This window comes from Podarcis erhardii (genome assembly GCF_964252035.2).
Source record: "Podarcis erhardii genome assembly, chromosome: 4".
NCBI lineage: Eukaryota > Metazoa > Chordata > Lepidosauria > Squamata > Lacertidae > Podarcis > Podarcis erhardii.
Genome location: NC_138508.1, coordinates 36,104,360 through 36,121,071, shown reverse-complemented (window position 1 = coordinate 36,121,071; position 16,712 = coordinate 36,104,360). Strand labels below are relative to the sequence as shown.

General features: G+C 42.3%; 1 protein-coding gene across 1 annotated transcript; it reads right to left on the bottom strand.

Moving 5' to 3' along the window:
- Positions 1 to 1,992: 1,992 nt before the first annotated feature.
- Positions 1,993 to 16,526, bottom strand: CEP97 (centrosomal protein 97). The gene is made up of 11 exons (XM_081859661.1): positions 16,394 to 16,526; positions 14,644 to 14,786; positions 13,747 to 13,905; positions 12,803 to 12,904; positions 12,145 to 12,258; positions 10,367 to 10,533; positions 9,077 to 9,241; positions 8,679 to 8,812; positions 3,960 to 4,737; positions 3,410 to 3,485; positions 1,993 to 3,085 (listed from the first exon to the last, which is right to left on the bottom strand). The coding sequence occupies exons 1-11, from the start codon at positions 16,458 to 16,460 to the stop codon at positions 2,366 to 2,368; spliced, it is 2,625 nt and encodes an 874-aa protein (XP_081715787.1). The 5' UTR covers positions 16,461 to 16,526; the 3' UTR covers positions 1,993 to 2,365.
- Positions 16,527 to 16,712: the final 186 nt, after the last annotated feature.

Genomic DNA, 16,712 nt, shown 5'->3' with positions numbered 1-16,712 from the left:
TTCTAAAGTGTTGAATCATTCAACACTTGCAGCTTTCTAATGGAAGACAGCTTTCATTAACCCAGCTGGAAGGCAGATGTGCTTTGTTCCTTTATTCATTATAATATGCAGATATTATAATTCACAACGATAGTTAAAAAATGTTCAAAATTAAGCTGATTTAAAAAGGCGAAGTTCAAGTGCATGCTTAAAATTCTCCCATTAAAACTAATGGGACCTAAAATACATAACTATTTGAATTGTGCCTAGTGTTTTTAGACCCCCCCCCTCTCTCTCTTGCACAAAACAGGCATTTAGCCAATTAACTACATGCCTGCAGCCCTTCTTGATGCATTGGTCCTGTGCCTAAAGGAATTAATTTAATCTAATGACCTATAATCAAAACAGACAATATAAATTCCTATGGGGGGGAGTTATAAAATGAAAAGCAGTTATGTGGCTATGATGTCAGTTCAAGACCCCTTAAGCAAATGCTCAAATGAAATCTATTAGATCTTACATTGCGTATCACTCCATTCTTGCATTCTAAAATACATGATGGTACACCTTGAAGCGATAGGCATTTACTTTTATAAAATGTCTATCCATATGTACGTGGCAAAAAAATTCCTCCATTTTTGAAGTTGACACATCATTTTTCAGACAGCCTATAACAGGAGTGGCATACTGGATCCTCACCTCACCCATGGGCCACTCTGACAGGTCAGCACAGCTGTGCACCAGTCAGTCACCAGTCATCATGACGATATCAGATGACATCATCAAAGTTATCGATTTGAATCCAAACCACGCCTACAAACAGACGAAGTAGAACTGTCTGTTGGCACCCATCACCTGATTAGGACTGTCCATTTACCAAGGAACAATTGGGAATGTTCTCAAGCATTCCTACCATCAGATGTGGATTAGGTAGGTGTGGTTTTGTGGGAGGGAACAGCCTCATAGGCCAAATTAGGGGGCCATACCAGGCCTCCTTAGGCTCACAGACCAGAGGTTCCCCACCACTATGCACAATCTTTGTTTAGGAATTAAACAATATTGCTTGGGTAGTGGTGGTACAAATCACTATCTCATCTGAATTCTTCCAAGTCTTATAAATAAAAATACCTATTTACCACTCATGGCAGTAACTATTCATAATAATTTTGAAAACCTGTCAAGGAATTTACACCTGTAGAAACCAGTAAGCTCTGTGTGTCAATCTCTCGATAGTTGCAACCGGAAAAGGGAGAGCTTCCAAGTCTGCATTAATGCAGGAAACTCCTAGATCCATGTAGCCAATTCCCCTTCAGCAGTGAACAATTCCAACCACTGGTTTCTTACGTCCCAACCACCAATGTCTTAGGTCCCAGCTAGGGTGCAGAAAATGATTTGAACCAAGACATCTCCTAAGATAAAGTGGCAAACTACACCCTAAACTTCAGATGTTGCAGCACCAACACATGCTTGTGCTAAAATAGCTGAAGTAGTATCCTATAAACAGTTAATAACCATGGTCATATTACCTTCACATGTAAAAAAAAGAATGTCTCAGCCACCTTTATTAAAAAAATTCCCTAGAATGTGCACTGGTGAAAGAGGAACAATTCTGTTATTTTGACCTTCGGAATGCAGTGCTAGCACTGCAACTTTCTTTCCAAGAATACTGCAGCCCTTGAAAGCTGCTAGCAAGCTCTGTGGTATCATACAGAAACTCCCCATCATGGCAAATCCTCTTAGATAAAAGACCCCTATGATAAAGGACTCTGTGATAAATGGACCTCAAGCAGCCATGTTTCTAAACTGATATTCAACTATTTCATCTTTCTTTTCTTTTCTTAAAAAAAAGATAACTTATAAATGAAAAAAGGCTGGCAAATAAAATATCCAAGCTATGGCTTAGTACCTGAGTTTAAGCATACATTTTCAAACTGTTGGTCAAAATACTTAAAAATTATTGACTGTGAATGTCTTAACCTTGTATAGCCATCAAATTATAAGTACTCAATGTAACTATTTCAATTACTCCCATTGGTTTATTAAAATGAAGATAATAACACACATGTATGCTTAGTATTTTGGGAAAAGAGAACTGCTTAGTTCACGTAGTAAGGTAATAAGAAAAGTAGTTAGAGTCTTCAAAATTATATTTCATAAAAACCTGTTCAGATCACATAAAAAGTTAAGTGCATCGTGTCCACTGTAGTGAAACATACTTGTTACAGATTAACACAGTGTCAGTCAGAGGTTAGATTATTAGCAAAACTATTCACAACCTAAGATGCTTTAACAGCACAGGAGCACAAGTCTCCAAAAATGTATAAAAATCTCATACAAACAACAATAACAAAAACATATTAATGTGGCTTTTCTAACGGAATACCTGCTACACGGATATGCTAACAGGAAGTGCCTGGAAAGAAGAGTCACAGTCTGTCTGTTTTCCTTCTGGCCTTTCTGCATTCAAATTGCAGATTTCTGGCTGACCAGTTCCACCTTGTCCCGATGCAAGCACCTCTTGGGAGCCTGATGTAGCATTGCATAACACAGCCGGGTCTTCTGATGAGGCAGCTGTATTCGGCCTGCAACTGCCTGTTCCATTGCTGCAACTTGTCTTGTCATCATTATCTAGCTGCTCAACCGATTTTAAATACTGCTGGATAAGACTACTGCTGTCTTGCTCACTGTTGAAACTCTCTTTACAACATTCCTCGTGGTCCAGTTCAATCTCCTCAGCTGCTAAAGGGCACTCGGAAAGAGAATCTTCACATGGTTTGACCGTTTTGAAAGAATCCTCTAGAGAGCCGTCACCATTTACTTCTGCCACGTTTTCTCCACAGCACTGAGATTCATGAAGGCAGTTCTGGTCAGTCACACAGGAATGGAACCCTGAGTCAGGAAATTCTGGCAAACATTTCTGATGACAAGCCTCAGTAGCTGAAACGAACCAGGTTGAACTGCCGACAGGAGAAGGTACTTGGTTTCGTCCAGGCGAGTCTATATGGACCTTGAAGGGACCCAAAATGCTTGATGAAGGAGTATTATGCTGCCGGAAAGTAGTGAGATGTGAGTTCACTGAAAGTTGCCACTCCTGGATGCATCTAACCTGCAAATACCACACAAAAGGAAATGTTATCATTTCAATTAGAGTTATATGCACGTCATGTGCCACCATATTTATAGTTTCATATGAAAGAGCAATATTAAGAACTGCATCCTGTGTGAGGTGACCCTTAAGTTACAATCCTATTGACATTTCCTTGAGAATAAGCCCCACTAAACTCAACAAAACTTGCTTTTGAGTAGATAGGCACTATAAATCATGTAAACTATCCAACATGGTACATATATCTCTTCAGCTTATTTGCTTAGTGAGCCATGGTTTTTATTAACACAAAGTCAGAAAATGATTTAGAAATGATATTTTTACCTGGTCCCAAAGGAATTTTACAGCTTCCTCTTGCACAAGTCTTTGAAGTTTCTCCTCATCTTTTTCCTTTCTTAATCTACATATGGTAAACATATAAATATATATGATTTTATAAATAAATTTAAACAATTTGCTGCAGTACTTGTTATGCATTTTATCAGCAGTTTGGTGGACTCTGCAATGGCTCTGTATGGGTGAACTTTTGAATCTTCTGACCACAGTAAAACCCTTATCTTTTACTAATAATTTTTGAAGAGAATGACTCTTTCTGTATATAATTATATTAATGTAATTCTTCAGAGCAGATTGTACCTTCTATTACTTCTAAGACCTCCTGAAGCTGATGGGTTATTCAATTTTCTCCCACCTTGCTCCAAACAAAGAATTAGAGACATTAGAGAATTAGAGTCCCCATCAACTGAGGGCGGACGCTACACCTCCTAAACACTCCTACTGTGCTTGTTACATCGTTAGCAGTTAGATAAGTCAATATTTCTATTTAGTCTCAAAATTGTAATTACTTCCAATTTGAAAACGACTGCTAACTTACTTGTCTACTTCTTCAGTTAAATGTATAATGTGTTCCTGCATTCTACCAAGTCGAATTTCATAACGCACTTCCTTGGCTCTGGGATGGTAGTTCCTTGTGTAAAATCCTCTCCAACAGGCTTGAATCTTGGTGGCTGCTCTGTTCATTTCTTCAAGCATATCTGACTTTTGGATTAAAGTAGCAGTTGCGCTAGCAGGCAATTCTTCTGGATATTTGGCAGGGAAAACAGTTTTGATAACACCCTCTTCCAGAGTATGTGATCGCTTGAGGTCACTGTGCTCAACATGGTCTTCAGAGGATACTTGACAACTGCTAATGCTAGCAGAAAGAGCAGCGGTGGCTGCTGACAAACTAGAAGTGGACGATAGTCCTTCCTCTTGATCCTCTTTTTGAGTTTCCACAGCCTCTGCTGATTTGATGGCACATTCCCCAATAATCACAGAAGACATTTCCTGCGTTCCTTTTTTATTAACCTCTTTTATAAATTCAAAGTCAGCATCCTCCATACCTTCTGTCTCAATATTAATTCTGTGAAGTCTCAGTTCTGCAGTAGTAGGAGACACTGGGGAGAGGCCAGACGCAACAGGCATAAAAGTAGACTCTGAGGATAGAAGACTACTGTTCAACTTGTCCTCGTCAGTTTGCATGTCATCCAGGTAGAGATCTCTAGAAATACTTATTTCAGTTTGCGGTGATGAGGGGAAAACATTTTTAACTGCATAGGAATGATCATCATTTGACTTTGTTGCTACCCATGTATTCTTTTTGATAACAGGTTCTGGAAAAGGGTAAGAAGACAAACACTTAACTAGGCAGCAACATAACCATTTAGGTCTCCCCTGTATACCTAAGGAACCTCTGTAGAGCATGACTGAGTGACCCCCCGCTTCCTGCTAGCCATCACCTTAGCACGCAACATGTCTGTCCATTCCATTAATTGGATGAAAGGTGGGATTGTCAGTACCATGTGCATCTGCAGGGATGCAGAGGTGGGGAAAGAGCTTAACACTGTCCTATCAGAGTCTTCTCTTGTGCGTATGGGCAACAGAGCATCTTGGAAGCCTTCCAACATGCCACCACACACTAATATGACCAACAGCCATATAAATCAACAGGCTTGGTGAAATGGCTAGGGTCACCAAGGAATAGGCATGGGGTCGGCAAGGCATGGGCATGGGCTGGATCACTCCTGCGGAGAACCTCCGTGGGCCGGGCTGGTGCAGTATGACACTGGAAACTGCGCCTGCGCAGAAGCGATTTTCAGTGTCTGGGCATGCGCAGAAGCGATTTCCGGCACCGCAGACATCCGTAGATGCAATTTCCAGAGCCGCAGAAGAAAGTCGCACCGGTTTAGCTCAGCATGCAGGGACTCGCCAAATGGGCAGCTTAGTTTGGGGGCGGCTCATGTGCTGGTTAAGCGACCCTTATGGGCCCCTTAGGTTGCCGGCCTCTGGCATAGGCTAAACTCTCACCTCAAGAGGTGTCTTTGAATGTCATTCTTTAGGCTTTCACCCATAAAAATGCATGTTGCCAATGAAATTAAAATTCATCCACCCTACCTTTCTCCAACGAATATGTGGAGAATGCATGGAGAATACCCATGCATTGGTGGGTGTAAAGCCAAGGCTGCATTAAGCAGGAAAGAGTTAGGAGTTACTTATTACTGCATAGCTGCAGAACAGAACTGTATACAGTGGAACCTCAGGTTGCGAATGTGATTATTGCGGGAGGCACTTTAGCAACCCGTAGTGTTCACAACCTGCAGCGTTGCTTCTGCACACGCACGGGTCGCAATTCTGTGTGATTTAGCGCTTCTGTGCATGCACTGAAACCCGGAAGTAACCCGTTCCAGTACTTCCGGGTTCGGCGCGATGTGCAACCAGAAAATGCATAACCTGAAGCGTCTGTAACCTGAGGTACCACTGTAGTATTGAGCTGAAGTAACTGAATGGATCTCTCTGTCTATTTGGATCTCTACAGTTTAACCTCTAAGATCAGATAATAGTTCATGATGCACTAGGATCTCTTAAGTTTATGTAGATAGTGTGTTTGACTTATCTTGTATTTTGATATAATACACACTCTACACTCTGGAAATAATAATAAATAATAATAATAATAATAATAATAATTTATTATTTTTCCCCCGCCCACTCTGGGCAGCTTCCATAAAAACCAAAAATACACTAAAATATCACAGATTAAAAACTTCCCTGAACAGGGCTGCCTTAAGATGTCTTCTGAATGTCAGGTAGTTATTTATCGCTTTGACATCTGATGGGAGGGCGTTCCACAGGGCGGGTGCCACTACCGAGAAGGCCCTCTGCCTGGTTCCCTGTAGCTTTGCTTCTCATAATGAGGGAACCGCCAGAAGGCCCTCGGCGCTGGACCTCAGCGTCCGGGCAGAACGATGGGGGTGGAGATGCTCCTTCAGGTATACTGGGCCGAGGCCGTTTAGGGCTTTAAAGGTCAACACCAGCACTTTGAATTGTGCTCGGAAACGTACTGGGAGCCAATGTAGGTCTTTCAAGACCGGTATTATGTGGTCTCGGTGGCCGTCACCAGTCTAGCTGCCGCATTCTGGATTAGTTGTAGTTTCCGAGTCACCTTCAAAGGTAGCCCCACGTAGAGCGCATTGCAGTAGTCCAAGCAGGAGATAACTAGAGCATGCACCACTCTAGCGAGACAGTCCGCGGGTAGGTAGGGTCTCAGCCTGCGTACCAGGTGGAGTTGGTAGACAGCTGCCCTGGATACAGAATTGACCTGCGCCTCCATGGACAGCTGTGAGTCGAAAATGACTCCCAGGCTGTGCACCTGGTCCTTCAGGGGCACAGTTACCCTATTCAGGACCAGGGAATCCTCCACACCAGCCCGCCCCCTGTCCCCCCAAAACAGTACTTCTGTCTTGTCAGGATTCAACCTCAATCCATTAGCCGCCATCCATCCTCCAACCACCTCCAGGCACTCACACAGGACCTTCACCGCCTTCACTGGTTCTGATTTGAAAGAGAGGTAGATCTGGGTATCATCTGCATATTGATGGACACCCAGTCCAAACCCCCTGATGATCTCTCCCAGCGGCTTCATATAGATGTTAAAAAGCATGGGGGAGAGGACGGAACCCTGAGACACCCCACAAGTGAGGCCCCAGGGGTCTGAACACTCATCTCCCCCCCCCCACTTTCTGAACACGGCCCAGGAGGAAGGAGTGAAACCACTGTATAACAGTGCCCCCAGCTCCCAGCCCCTCTAGACGGTCCAGAAGGATGTTATGGTCGATTGTATCAAAGGCCGCTGAGAGATCCAGCAGAACTAGGAAACAACTCTCACCTTTGTCCCTAGCTCGCCGGAGATCATCAACCAGCGCGACCAAGGCAGTTTCAGTCCCATGATGAGGCCTGAATCCCGACTGGAAGGGATCCAAATGGTCCGCATCCTCCAGGCGTGCCTGGAGTTGTTCAGCAACCACGCGCTCAATCACCTTGCCCAAGAATGGAAGATTTGAGACTGGGCGATAGTTGGCCATATTGGCCGAGTCTAAAGATGGTTTTTTAAGAAGCGGTTTAATGACCGCCTCTTTCAGCAGATCTGGGAATGCTCCCTCACAGAGGGAAGCATTCACCACCCCGCAGAGCCTATCGCCCAGCCCTTCCCGGCTTGCTTTTATTAGCCAGGATGGGCAAGGATCCAGGAGACAGGTGGTTGGTTTCACGCGTCCAAGCAGCCTGTCCACATCCTCGGGGGTAACGGATTGAAATTGATTCCATACAACTTGACCAGACAGAGCTCTAGCACTCTCCCGTCCCAGCCCTGCTCCCACGGTGGTGTCTAGCTCCTTCCGAATATGAGTGATTTTATCTGCAAAAAACTTTGCAAAATCGTTGCAGGAGATCTTGGGGTCTTTACAAGGCCCCGGTGGTAAAGGTGGTTCCGTTAAATTATGAACCACCTGAAAAAGTCTCCTGCTACTATTTTCTGCAGATGCAATAGAGGCGGTGAAGAAAGTCTTCTTCGCTGTTGCTATCGCCACTTGGTAGGCTCGACGTTGAGCTCTAACCTGTGTCCGGTCAGATTCGGAGTGAGTTTTTTGCCACTGACGCTCTAGCTGTCTCAGCGATTGTTTCATCGCCCTCAGCTCCGAAGAAAACCACAGAGCTGTCCGGGCTCCATGCAATCGGAGAGGGCGCTTCAGAGCCAGACAGTCGATAGCCCTGGTTAACTCCGCATTCCAGCGGGCCACCAGGGAATCAGCTGAAAGGCCATCAACATGGGATAAAGCATCCCCTACCACTCTCTGGAAACCATTTGGATCCATTAAGTGGCGGGGGTGGACCATCCAAATTGGTCCCACCTCCCTGCAGAGGGGAAGGGTCGCGGAGAAGTCCAGTTGCACCAGGAAGTGATCTGACCATGGCTGACAACGGGAGAGCAAGAAGACTGCAATGCTCTGCAGGACTACGCTGCTGGAGCTGAGCATGATCTACTGATCACATTGTTCAAGGTGTGATATCATAAACACTATCTCTGTCTAACCCAGAGTCCCGGTCTTTAGAACCCTTTTTCCTTTCAATTTCAACTCCATCTCTGCTTCCCTAGTTTCATTATTTCAAGTCATAAGGTTCTGCCATCCTCTCTCTCCACCAGCTCCTGCTGGATATCAGTATATTAGACAATGGGCTCATCATCACAAACAGTATTAAAGAAACCCATGCATCTTACCACTTTCAGTCATTATTTGTGGCCAGTGAACAGGGCTGTTTGGCTCACTGGTAGCAGGCTGCCCTTTATGCAAAGTTGAAGATACAGGTGGCTCATCAGCTTGGCTTTGGTACATTAGTTGCCTCTGGTGCAACCTAAAGACACGGAGTTGAGACTGGTTTTGTTAAAGCATCAATGCCAGAGTGGCTCTAAACCAACAGCAAAATATCAGCCAAGAGCCTGGTGCACAAGTCTTTCTGCAAACCAGTTCCTTTGAGTCCAAAACAACAACAGTTAGGGTTGATAGTACCGGGTCTGAAGCTGTCAATATTAACTGGTTATCCTTTTATTCTTTCTGCCACAAAATAACAATTACTTTGTTAAAATTCCCAGCTGTTGACAAAAGATAATGTTCTTACCTTTGCTTATGTAGTATTTTTTCCAGTTTAGCATCCTCTGCAGTTTGGAGCCCAAACATACTAGTAAGAGGACAAACACTGGCAAGATACTGTACTAATTGAATGTGCTGGCCTGGCCGAAATGATCTTCCCTTTCCTTGACTGTAAAGCCATTCTGCTTTCAAGCTAGAGGGAAGAACAATCACCTTGAAAAGAAATACTCTTGGTGAACATTTATAAAATGCTTTTGCACAAAACACTGCAATAAAAATAAAGAAAGAGTTTAACCAAAATTGATAAGAAACACCATGCCCAAATGATCAGGGTGCCAAAACTGAGTCTCACAGCATCACTTTCTGAAATTGACCCTTGTGAAAGGACTGGAACCACCACAAAACAGTGTCTGGCAGCCCAGAATGATGGTATCAATCGCCACAGGGAGGTTTAGCAGAACCAAGGAAAAACTACTCCCCTTTTCTGTCTCCTTGCACAGCAGTTGTCTGCCAAAGTGATCCAAGCTGTTTCAGTTTCAAGTCCAGGTCCAAAATTGGATTGAACCTATGTAAAATTGAAGTCTATGTAATCCATTTCCTCCAAGGACCCCTGGAGCTAAGAAGCCACCACACACCTAAGAACCTTGCCCAAGAATGGCATATTGGAGACTTGGAGGAAATTATCCAGTGGGATCCAGTGGGGGTCCCCTTACCCTGACCAAGGTCCCACAACAGCTATTCTAAGTCTGGATGGTAATTACTCCGTACTCCAGTAAATCATTTACCACTCTTATGCTGCTAACCAGACCTCATCTGGCTTCTTTAATCAATAAGGTGGGCAAAGATCCAGTGCACTGGTGGACAATTTCTTACTACTACTTCTTCTTCTTCTTCTTCTTCTTAATTGAATTTATATACCACCCTATAGCCAGGGGTCTCAAGGCGGTTCACAGAATACTACAAAGATGTTGTCTACATTCTGGGGTTGTATAAATTTATCAAAACAGGAGATACCAAAGCTACATCACTAGGATCTGCTATTCCACTGACATTCAAGACATAATGGATGATAGTGATTTTATTCTCAAAGTGTCTAACAAAGTTGTCAAAGCAGGCTGATGGGTAATCCAACTCAAAATAGACTCAGAATAACTCTAGATGCAATGGGGGTGGAATAAAGTAACAGCAATAGCAGATATTTATACACTGTAAGCAAAAGTAGCCAGTAATGCAATTAAATTTAATAAAATACAAACATACAGAATAGTATGCTACTTCTGTTTAGTCAGATTCAATCCAGTGACCTTCAGTTTCTTACCTTTCTTTCTGAGATATCACATAGCCATCAAGGACTTTAAGATTGAGACACCAACTGACAATATATGGCCTATAATCAAATCCTGGGATGGAAGGTGTGGCCATCACACAGGGATTGTTCATTATTGACAGTTGCTCTAGCTCAGTAAAGGAAGCCAAGAACGAAATCTGAAAGCAAACAATAGCTTTGTTGATAAATTGAAATTTTCCTGTGTTCTGCAATTTGCTTTCATGGGATAAACAACAGCATGGCACATTCAGCCACATTTTTCATACACAATGAGCTATTTGAGGGAGGAAAGAAGAAAAAATGACTTGCTTCTTTCCATTCAGAGCAGCTCTTTTCTTTTTGTTCTGTGTGTGTCTCAAAACTTACATTGTTTGTAATGGATTTTTTTTCAAATATTAGCTTAACAGTACATAAATTAATGCTACTACTCACCAATATGCAACTTACAGCCCTAATCTAGTTCAATTCCCTGTCATCAAACAGAATAGCACATACCTAAGATTTTCTCAATAGATGCCTATCAAAGCTTTTTAACCTATTGAATGGGACTATGCATGGTCATAATCATATTGACGTCCCAAAGCATAAATGATTTTGCTTAATTACAAAATATTCACAATATATAGGAATCCAAATTTCAGAATACTTTAGAGTTCAGACACTGACAACCCTTGTCTAGACCTGAAATTGACATTGGTTAAGGGGAGAGGGCATGAAAAATATTTGGAGAGAGAGAAAAAGGTTTAAATATTTTCATAAGGACATCTGATGGCTTCAGATAATGAGGAGATTCAGGAAGTTAGCATTCCGCCTGGTTGCTGTTGCAGGAGAGCAATAATTAATAAGAGGCAGCAGGGTCCAACTGCTGTTTGACACTTCTTACCCTCAAATCATCATCTTTTAGTTGTAGGAGGCAGTTATGAATTACCGGTCTCTGCAGCCACAGCAGGCGCTGTGATTCTCACATGGTTTGACTTTACCCCTGGAGGTGCTCTCCACTGTCTCTCACGACAGACAGATGCCAGCAACCACACGGAGGGAGAAGTGGAACAGAAAGGTCCACTTGATCTATTCACCTGGAAGATTGGCTGCCATTTGGGTCCTTTCCTACCTGAACCATTTGCATTCAAGCTGCCAATTATGAGAGCTATCTAATGTTAGGAAATGGGGCCTCTACCATTTCACCTCCTCCTTTCCTTTTGGGTTGGATCTATTTGGCTTTAAGCCTGCAGACAGGAGCTTTTTAGTCTTTGTACCGTGCTTTATACATTCTATGTACTTTTCTATGATTTGTTGTTGTTGTTATCAACAGATTCAGGCAGGGACACCGTACAACAGGCATAGGCGATATCGACCCTCCAGATGTTTTGGGACTACAACTCCCACCATTCCTAGCTAACAGGACCAGTGGTCAGGGATGATGGGAATTGTAGTCTCAAAACATCTGGAGGGCCGAGTTTGCCTAGGCCTGCTATACAACAAAGAAACTTAATGTGAATTACTACCAAAAGAGAATTTGTCCCTCATAATGTCTTTTGCCTTTCTGGAGTAAATGTTTAATAATGGCTAATTATTATTGTTTATTTGCTTCAGTAGCTGACACTGCGCTACCACCAGCTACTTTGTATGGAGTCCCACATTGTTATGGATACAAGTAGGAAACTAAAAATGTAGTGAAGGAAACTTAGCTGAATATAAGACAAAGTTGCAAGTAAAGCATTCTCAAAATATGTACAGTATTCAGTTTTGTTGACAAATGGTATTCTTACCTCATTCAAGTCTCTGATTTCATTTTCTGCCAATGAAAGAATACCCAGACTTTGAGGCAAGCAAGCAGGTGCTGTACGCAAGGATGTTATGATATTTCCATGCAGTAAGAGAGTCTTAAGAGACAGTATAGGAGAAAATTGCAAGATGTACTCATTTGTTTAAATAACATATATGAATTCCTTCAAACATTCAAAAAGGTCTGTGTAATATCATCATCATCATTACTAAGCATGCCTTTGTTAAAAAGTGCAAACATAAAATTTAAAATGACTGGCAATAGAGGCTTTAAAAAATATTAAAGGAAATGTTTTAACAAAAAGGCATTTGCCTTTGGTTTAAGTGGAAGCTAGTTTACACATTAATTCTAGTGAAACTAATTGACAAATTAGCCATGACTTTCCCTTAATTTCAGTGGGTCTAAAATGTGACTAACTTCCTTCAGTTTTAAAGGGATTGATAGCTCAGAACTTCAGCATTACACTTGAAAGAGCTGTACAGCACAATCCTGTTCATGTTTACCAAGAAGTAAATCCCACTGAATTCAGTGGAACTTAATCCCAGACAAGTGGTTATAGGACTACAGCCTTAATGAAAAATAGCCCTCTCCTCTCAGCAAAGAAAATAATTCAATCCAACCAGCAACTGAACAGCATTCACCTTTAACAATAATAGCTTGGAGATATCTCCTATCTGGGATATATTGTTGTCCGACAAATCAAGATGTTGAAGAGATGTGCAGGTATTGATCTGGTCTATAGTCTACAGGAAGAGAAAATATTTTGTAGCATTATGAAACATCATAAATTATGCATGCTTCTGAACAAACCATCCACAGAAAGAGATTGCATCAGCCATAGAACTTCCTCCCCAAATTGAACACTGTCTTAAACTAACACCTATTTTTTAAGGCAGGATTGGGGCAATAAAGGAGGAGAAATGTGATGGCTATGGGGGCAGGAGAAGTAGAGAGAAATAAAGTAAAAGGGACACAAAGGTAGGATGAGGATGTGATGCAGACTGCTCTGGAAACAGAAAAGACAACATTTAGTTTTTGAAACCACTGAAAGGCAACACATTTTACTTTTTTTTAGGGAAGCAAGATATTCTGGTTTTAAAATATGACACCTATTTAGAACATTTGCACCTTGCTTTTCCCTCTAAATGTTCAAGGTGATTCACAACAAGAACCATAAGATATCACAAAAATTAAAGATAAAACACAGTAACTAAACAAAATAGCAAGCCAAGAGATTAAAAACAGTTAAGACAGTAACAATGAAATTTCATATAACGCTCCCCCATAAAAGCCCTCCCCTTTCCAATAGCAGCATATATGCCTGGTGATAGTTAGGCCTTTAAAGGTCTTTTTAAAATGAAAACTTTTTACATCGCAGCAGGTGGTCAATGAGAAGGAGAACCAAAGAAGATTGTGGGATTGCGGGAGAAAATGAAAAAAAATCCAAAGTCTGGGTGTGACAGCAGAAAAGGTCATTTTCCTTTTTCCACTGAAATGTGAGTTCAGAACTGAAAGGAGGACCTCTTAGTGTGGTGGGAAACTCATAAGAGGAAGCGGTTCTTCAGAATTATGGTATTAAGTTTACCTTCAAGTTATTTCCTGCCAGGTTCAGCCATTCCAAATGCACCAGATCCTTCAGTCCCTCTACACAGCCAATACTGTTGTGAGGCAAGTTTAATACTCGAAGCTGAGTCAGCTTTGCTACACCCATCATCCGCACCAACCGATTGTTGGCTACTGACAACTGCAAAATAACAGAGCAAAGAAAGGCCTCACTGAGGTAGGACTGCTAAAGTACTTTCCTTGGAGGAAGGCCCATCAAACTCAAAGCAGCTTAGTTCTGCATATAGGACTGAACTATTCAGTTAGCAGAATGTAAGCCATATGGGTTCTGACTTCACAATCTAATTACAATCTTTTCTATACTTTTCGCATGTAGGCCCAAGAAAGTTCAAATTAAAAACCATGAAAGAACACAGAAGAATTTACAGAAACAATATAAAAAGCAATGAGAAGGGATTAAAAGTCATTTAAGACATAAGAGGATGGACCTCCCCGGTTTCCTTGAAGAATAAAGGCAGTATCAGGTTTAAATGTCTGGAGAGGATGTTCCACAGGACCTCATCTCCGAGAGCTACCCATAGCGTCAGAAGGCCAGGTACTCAGAACAGGGCCTTTAAAGCAGATGTTAGCTGGTAGCCAGGTTCGTGGAAGTTCAGGTGGTTCATTAAATAACCATCCCCCAAGCCGCTAAATGCATCAGAGGACAGACCTCTTTTGTTGCTTAAGAGAGTAAAGGTAGCACCAAGTGTATATGGTTGGAGAAGAAGTTGCATAGTGCTCTGAAGCTAAACAGAAGAGAATGGATTTTAAATATATATTTAACTTCACCCAAAATTATTTTCCTATGCTTTTTCCTTTAAGTATAAAGCAAGGATAACATAATAAGCACAGCACTGTATCAGAGACATATGGAACTAACCTGCATCAGGTTCTTGCAGCTCTCCAAGTGCTCCAATTTAATTAGCTGGTTTTTATCCAAAATCAGAGTATGTATATCTGCATCACAAGCCAAAGTTGAACCCAATTTCTGTAAACCCTGGCCTGACCAATTAATTAATGAACCTAAGAGAAAAGAAAAAAATGGAAGTTTTAAAAAATGCAAAACTAAGGAAAGGTGCATAGTAGTCAGGTTTGAATTTCATTTTAAACAAGTGTTTAAAATTAAACTGCAGTTTCATGTGAGCACTTTCTTTACTCCTCCACATTCCTGATGCTGCCACTAGAGAGGAAATCCATCAGAGGCTGGCTTCCTGTTACATGCAACCAATGTTTCAGGTTCATTTCCTTCAATTATTGGGAAGCCAAGGTGATGTGGAGGCAGTGGCAACCAAAGTGGGAGAGTATTGACTCATGAACAAGCACATTGTACAAGCACACTGCTTGTTTGCATTAAGCCATAGTTTAAAGTATGATTTGATGTGATGCACAAACCAGCTAAAGCTTGGAAAATTCAATTTTTGTATATATTTGGAAAAGGTTTAAGAGAATGTTCACCATAAGCAACATATTTAGCAATAATGTCAAAATACTCTAATCTTAAAAGCCACTGTGAATTCTCTCTCAATTCTGTATATTTATATTTAAATGTAAAAGTGATAATAGAAAAAAGATGAAACTTTATCTAATTATTTTTTAAAACAGAGCATTAGCACCAAAAATCAAGTTTTATCAGTATACAAAGGCTGCTATGGAAAGCTACCACTTAAATGGGTGTGGGCGGTCTGCCTCATTCATCCAGCTGCATTTCCGTAAGGCCAATCTGCTTTGGTGGAATCTAGAAAATACATCCTACTAAAGGGCTGTTTTGAAATGTGAACTCTCGCTTCCCAAGGAGGACTTATATATTCAAAATGTGCCAGGAATCAGCTTGCTAATAAGATACATTCTACGTATGTTAATTTCCTTCTACTTCTAATTACAGGATATTTCTGCAAAATTAAAATAGTATGTTAATCCCTTTCCTTGTGTGAAAAAAATGCTGTGTAGTATTGTGTTCTTTCTTGGTGATAAAAATGTATCATGTTATTATAGCTAGTTGTTGTTTTTTTTCTGAGAATGCCTTATAATGTAACTCGGGAATCTGAGTTTCAGCAAACTCTTTCACAGTGGAACCGTTCCCTGACTCTGAGCAATGCTGGCAACTAATACCAGAGCACCCTTCCAAATGCCAGCCAGATAACATGGGATTATTCCATGACAGCAGAACCCTCGATGCCAACCATTGTCCTGTGTGTTTTATATGGCAGGCTGCACCTGCCCATTAGGCGCCTGTTTTATGGATCGGGAATAGGAGAAGATAGGTTTGGACGCGCGTCCTTTCCCTTCTGCATGTTTTCGGGCCAACGAAGGGACAGCAGAGCTTCTAGCCTCTCCTGTGACCGGCCCTGCAAGGTTTCAAAAAGCACCCACTCCCCACAATAGAGAAAAAGAGAACTGTGTTCCGCAGGGCCCTCTGGGATTTAGAGTCCAAGGCTGAACAGACTCGGGACGTTAACAAAGATACGCGACGAGGAAAAAACTACGGCCCCCACAAGGCACCGCGCGGCAGCCCCGCAACGGTCCAAGTCTTGAATAGAGCTCTCGCCGAGTCTCCCCAACTTGGATACAAGACACAAAATGACGGGGGGAGGGACAGGGGACGCCTTTAGGCACCGCGACCCGCTCCGTACCTTCCCTGACGCCCATGGCTGGCTTAGCCGCCTCCGTTTTCGCCGCCTCCGTTTTCGCCGCCGCCATACTTCCCGCTTGCTCGCAACGCTAGGCAACCGGGCGGGCTCTGGACGCTGATTGGACGGTGAAAACCACTGAGGGAAAAAACAATTTTCAGAAATAGCAGGTGGCAATAGATGGCTCTGAAGGGGCCGCGGCGTCGCCAAGAGTGATTTTTTCGAGCATTTTAGGAAATAGACGAGCCTCCGGAGAAAGCGCAGCGCTTCCCATCATGCACCGGCGCAGCTCCCAGGGTGCCCCGCGCGGGTATAGAATCCG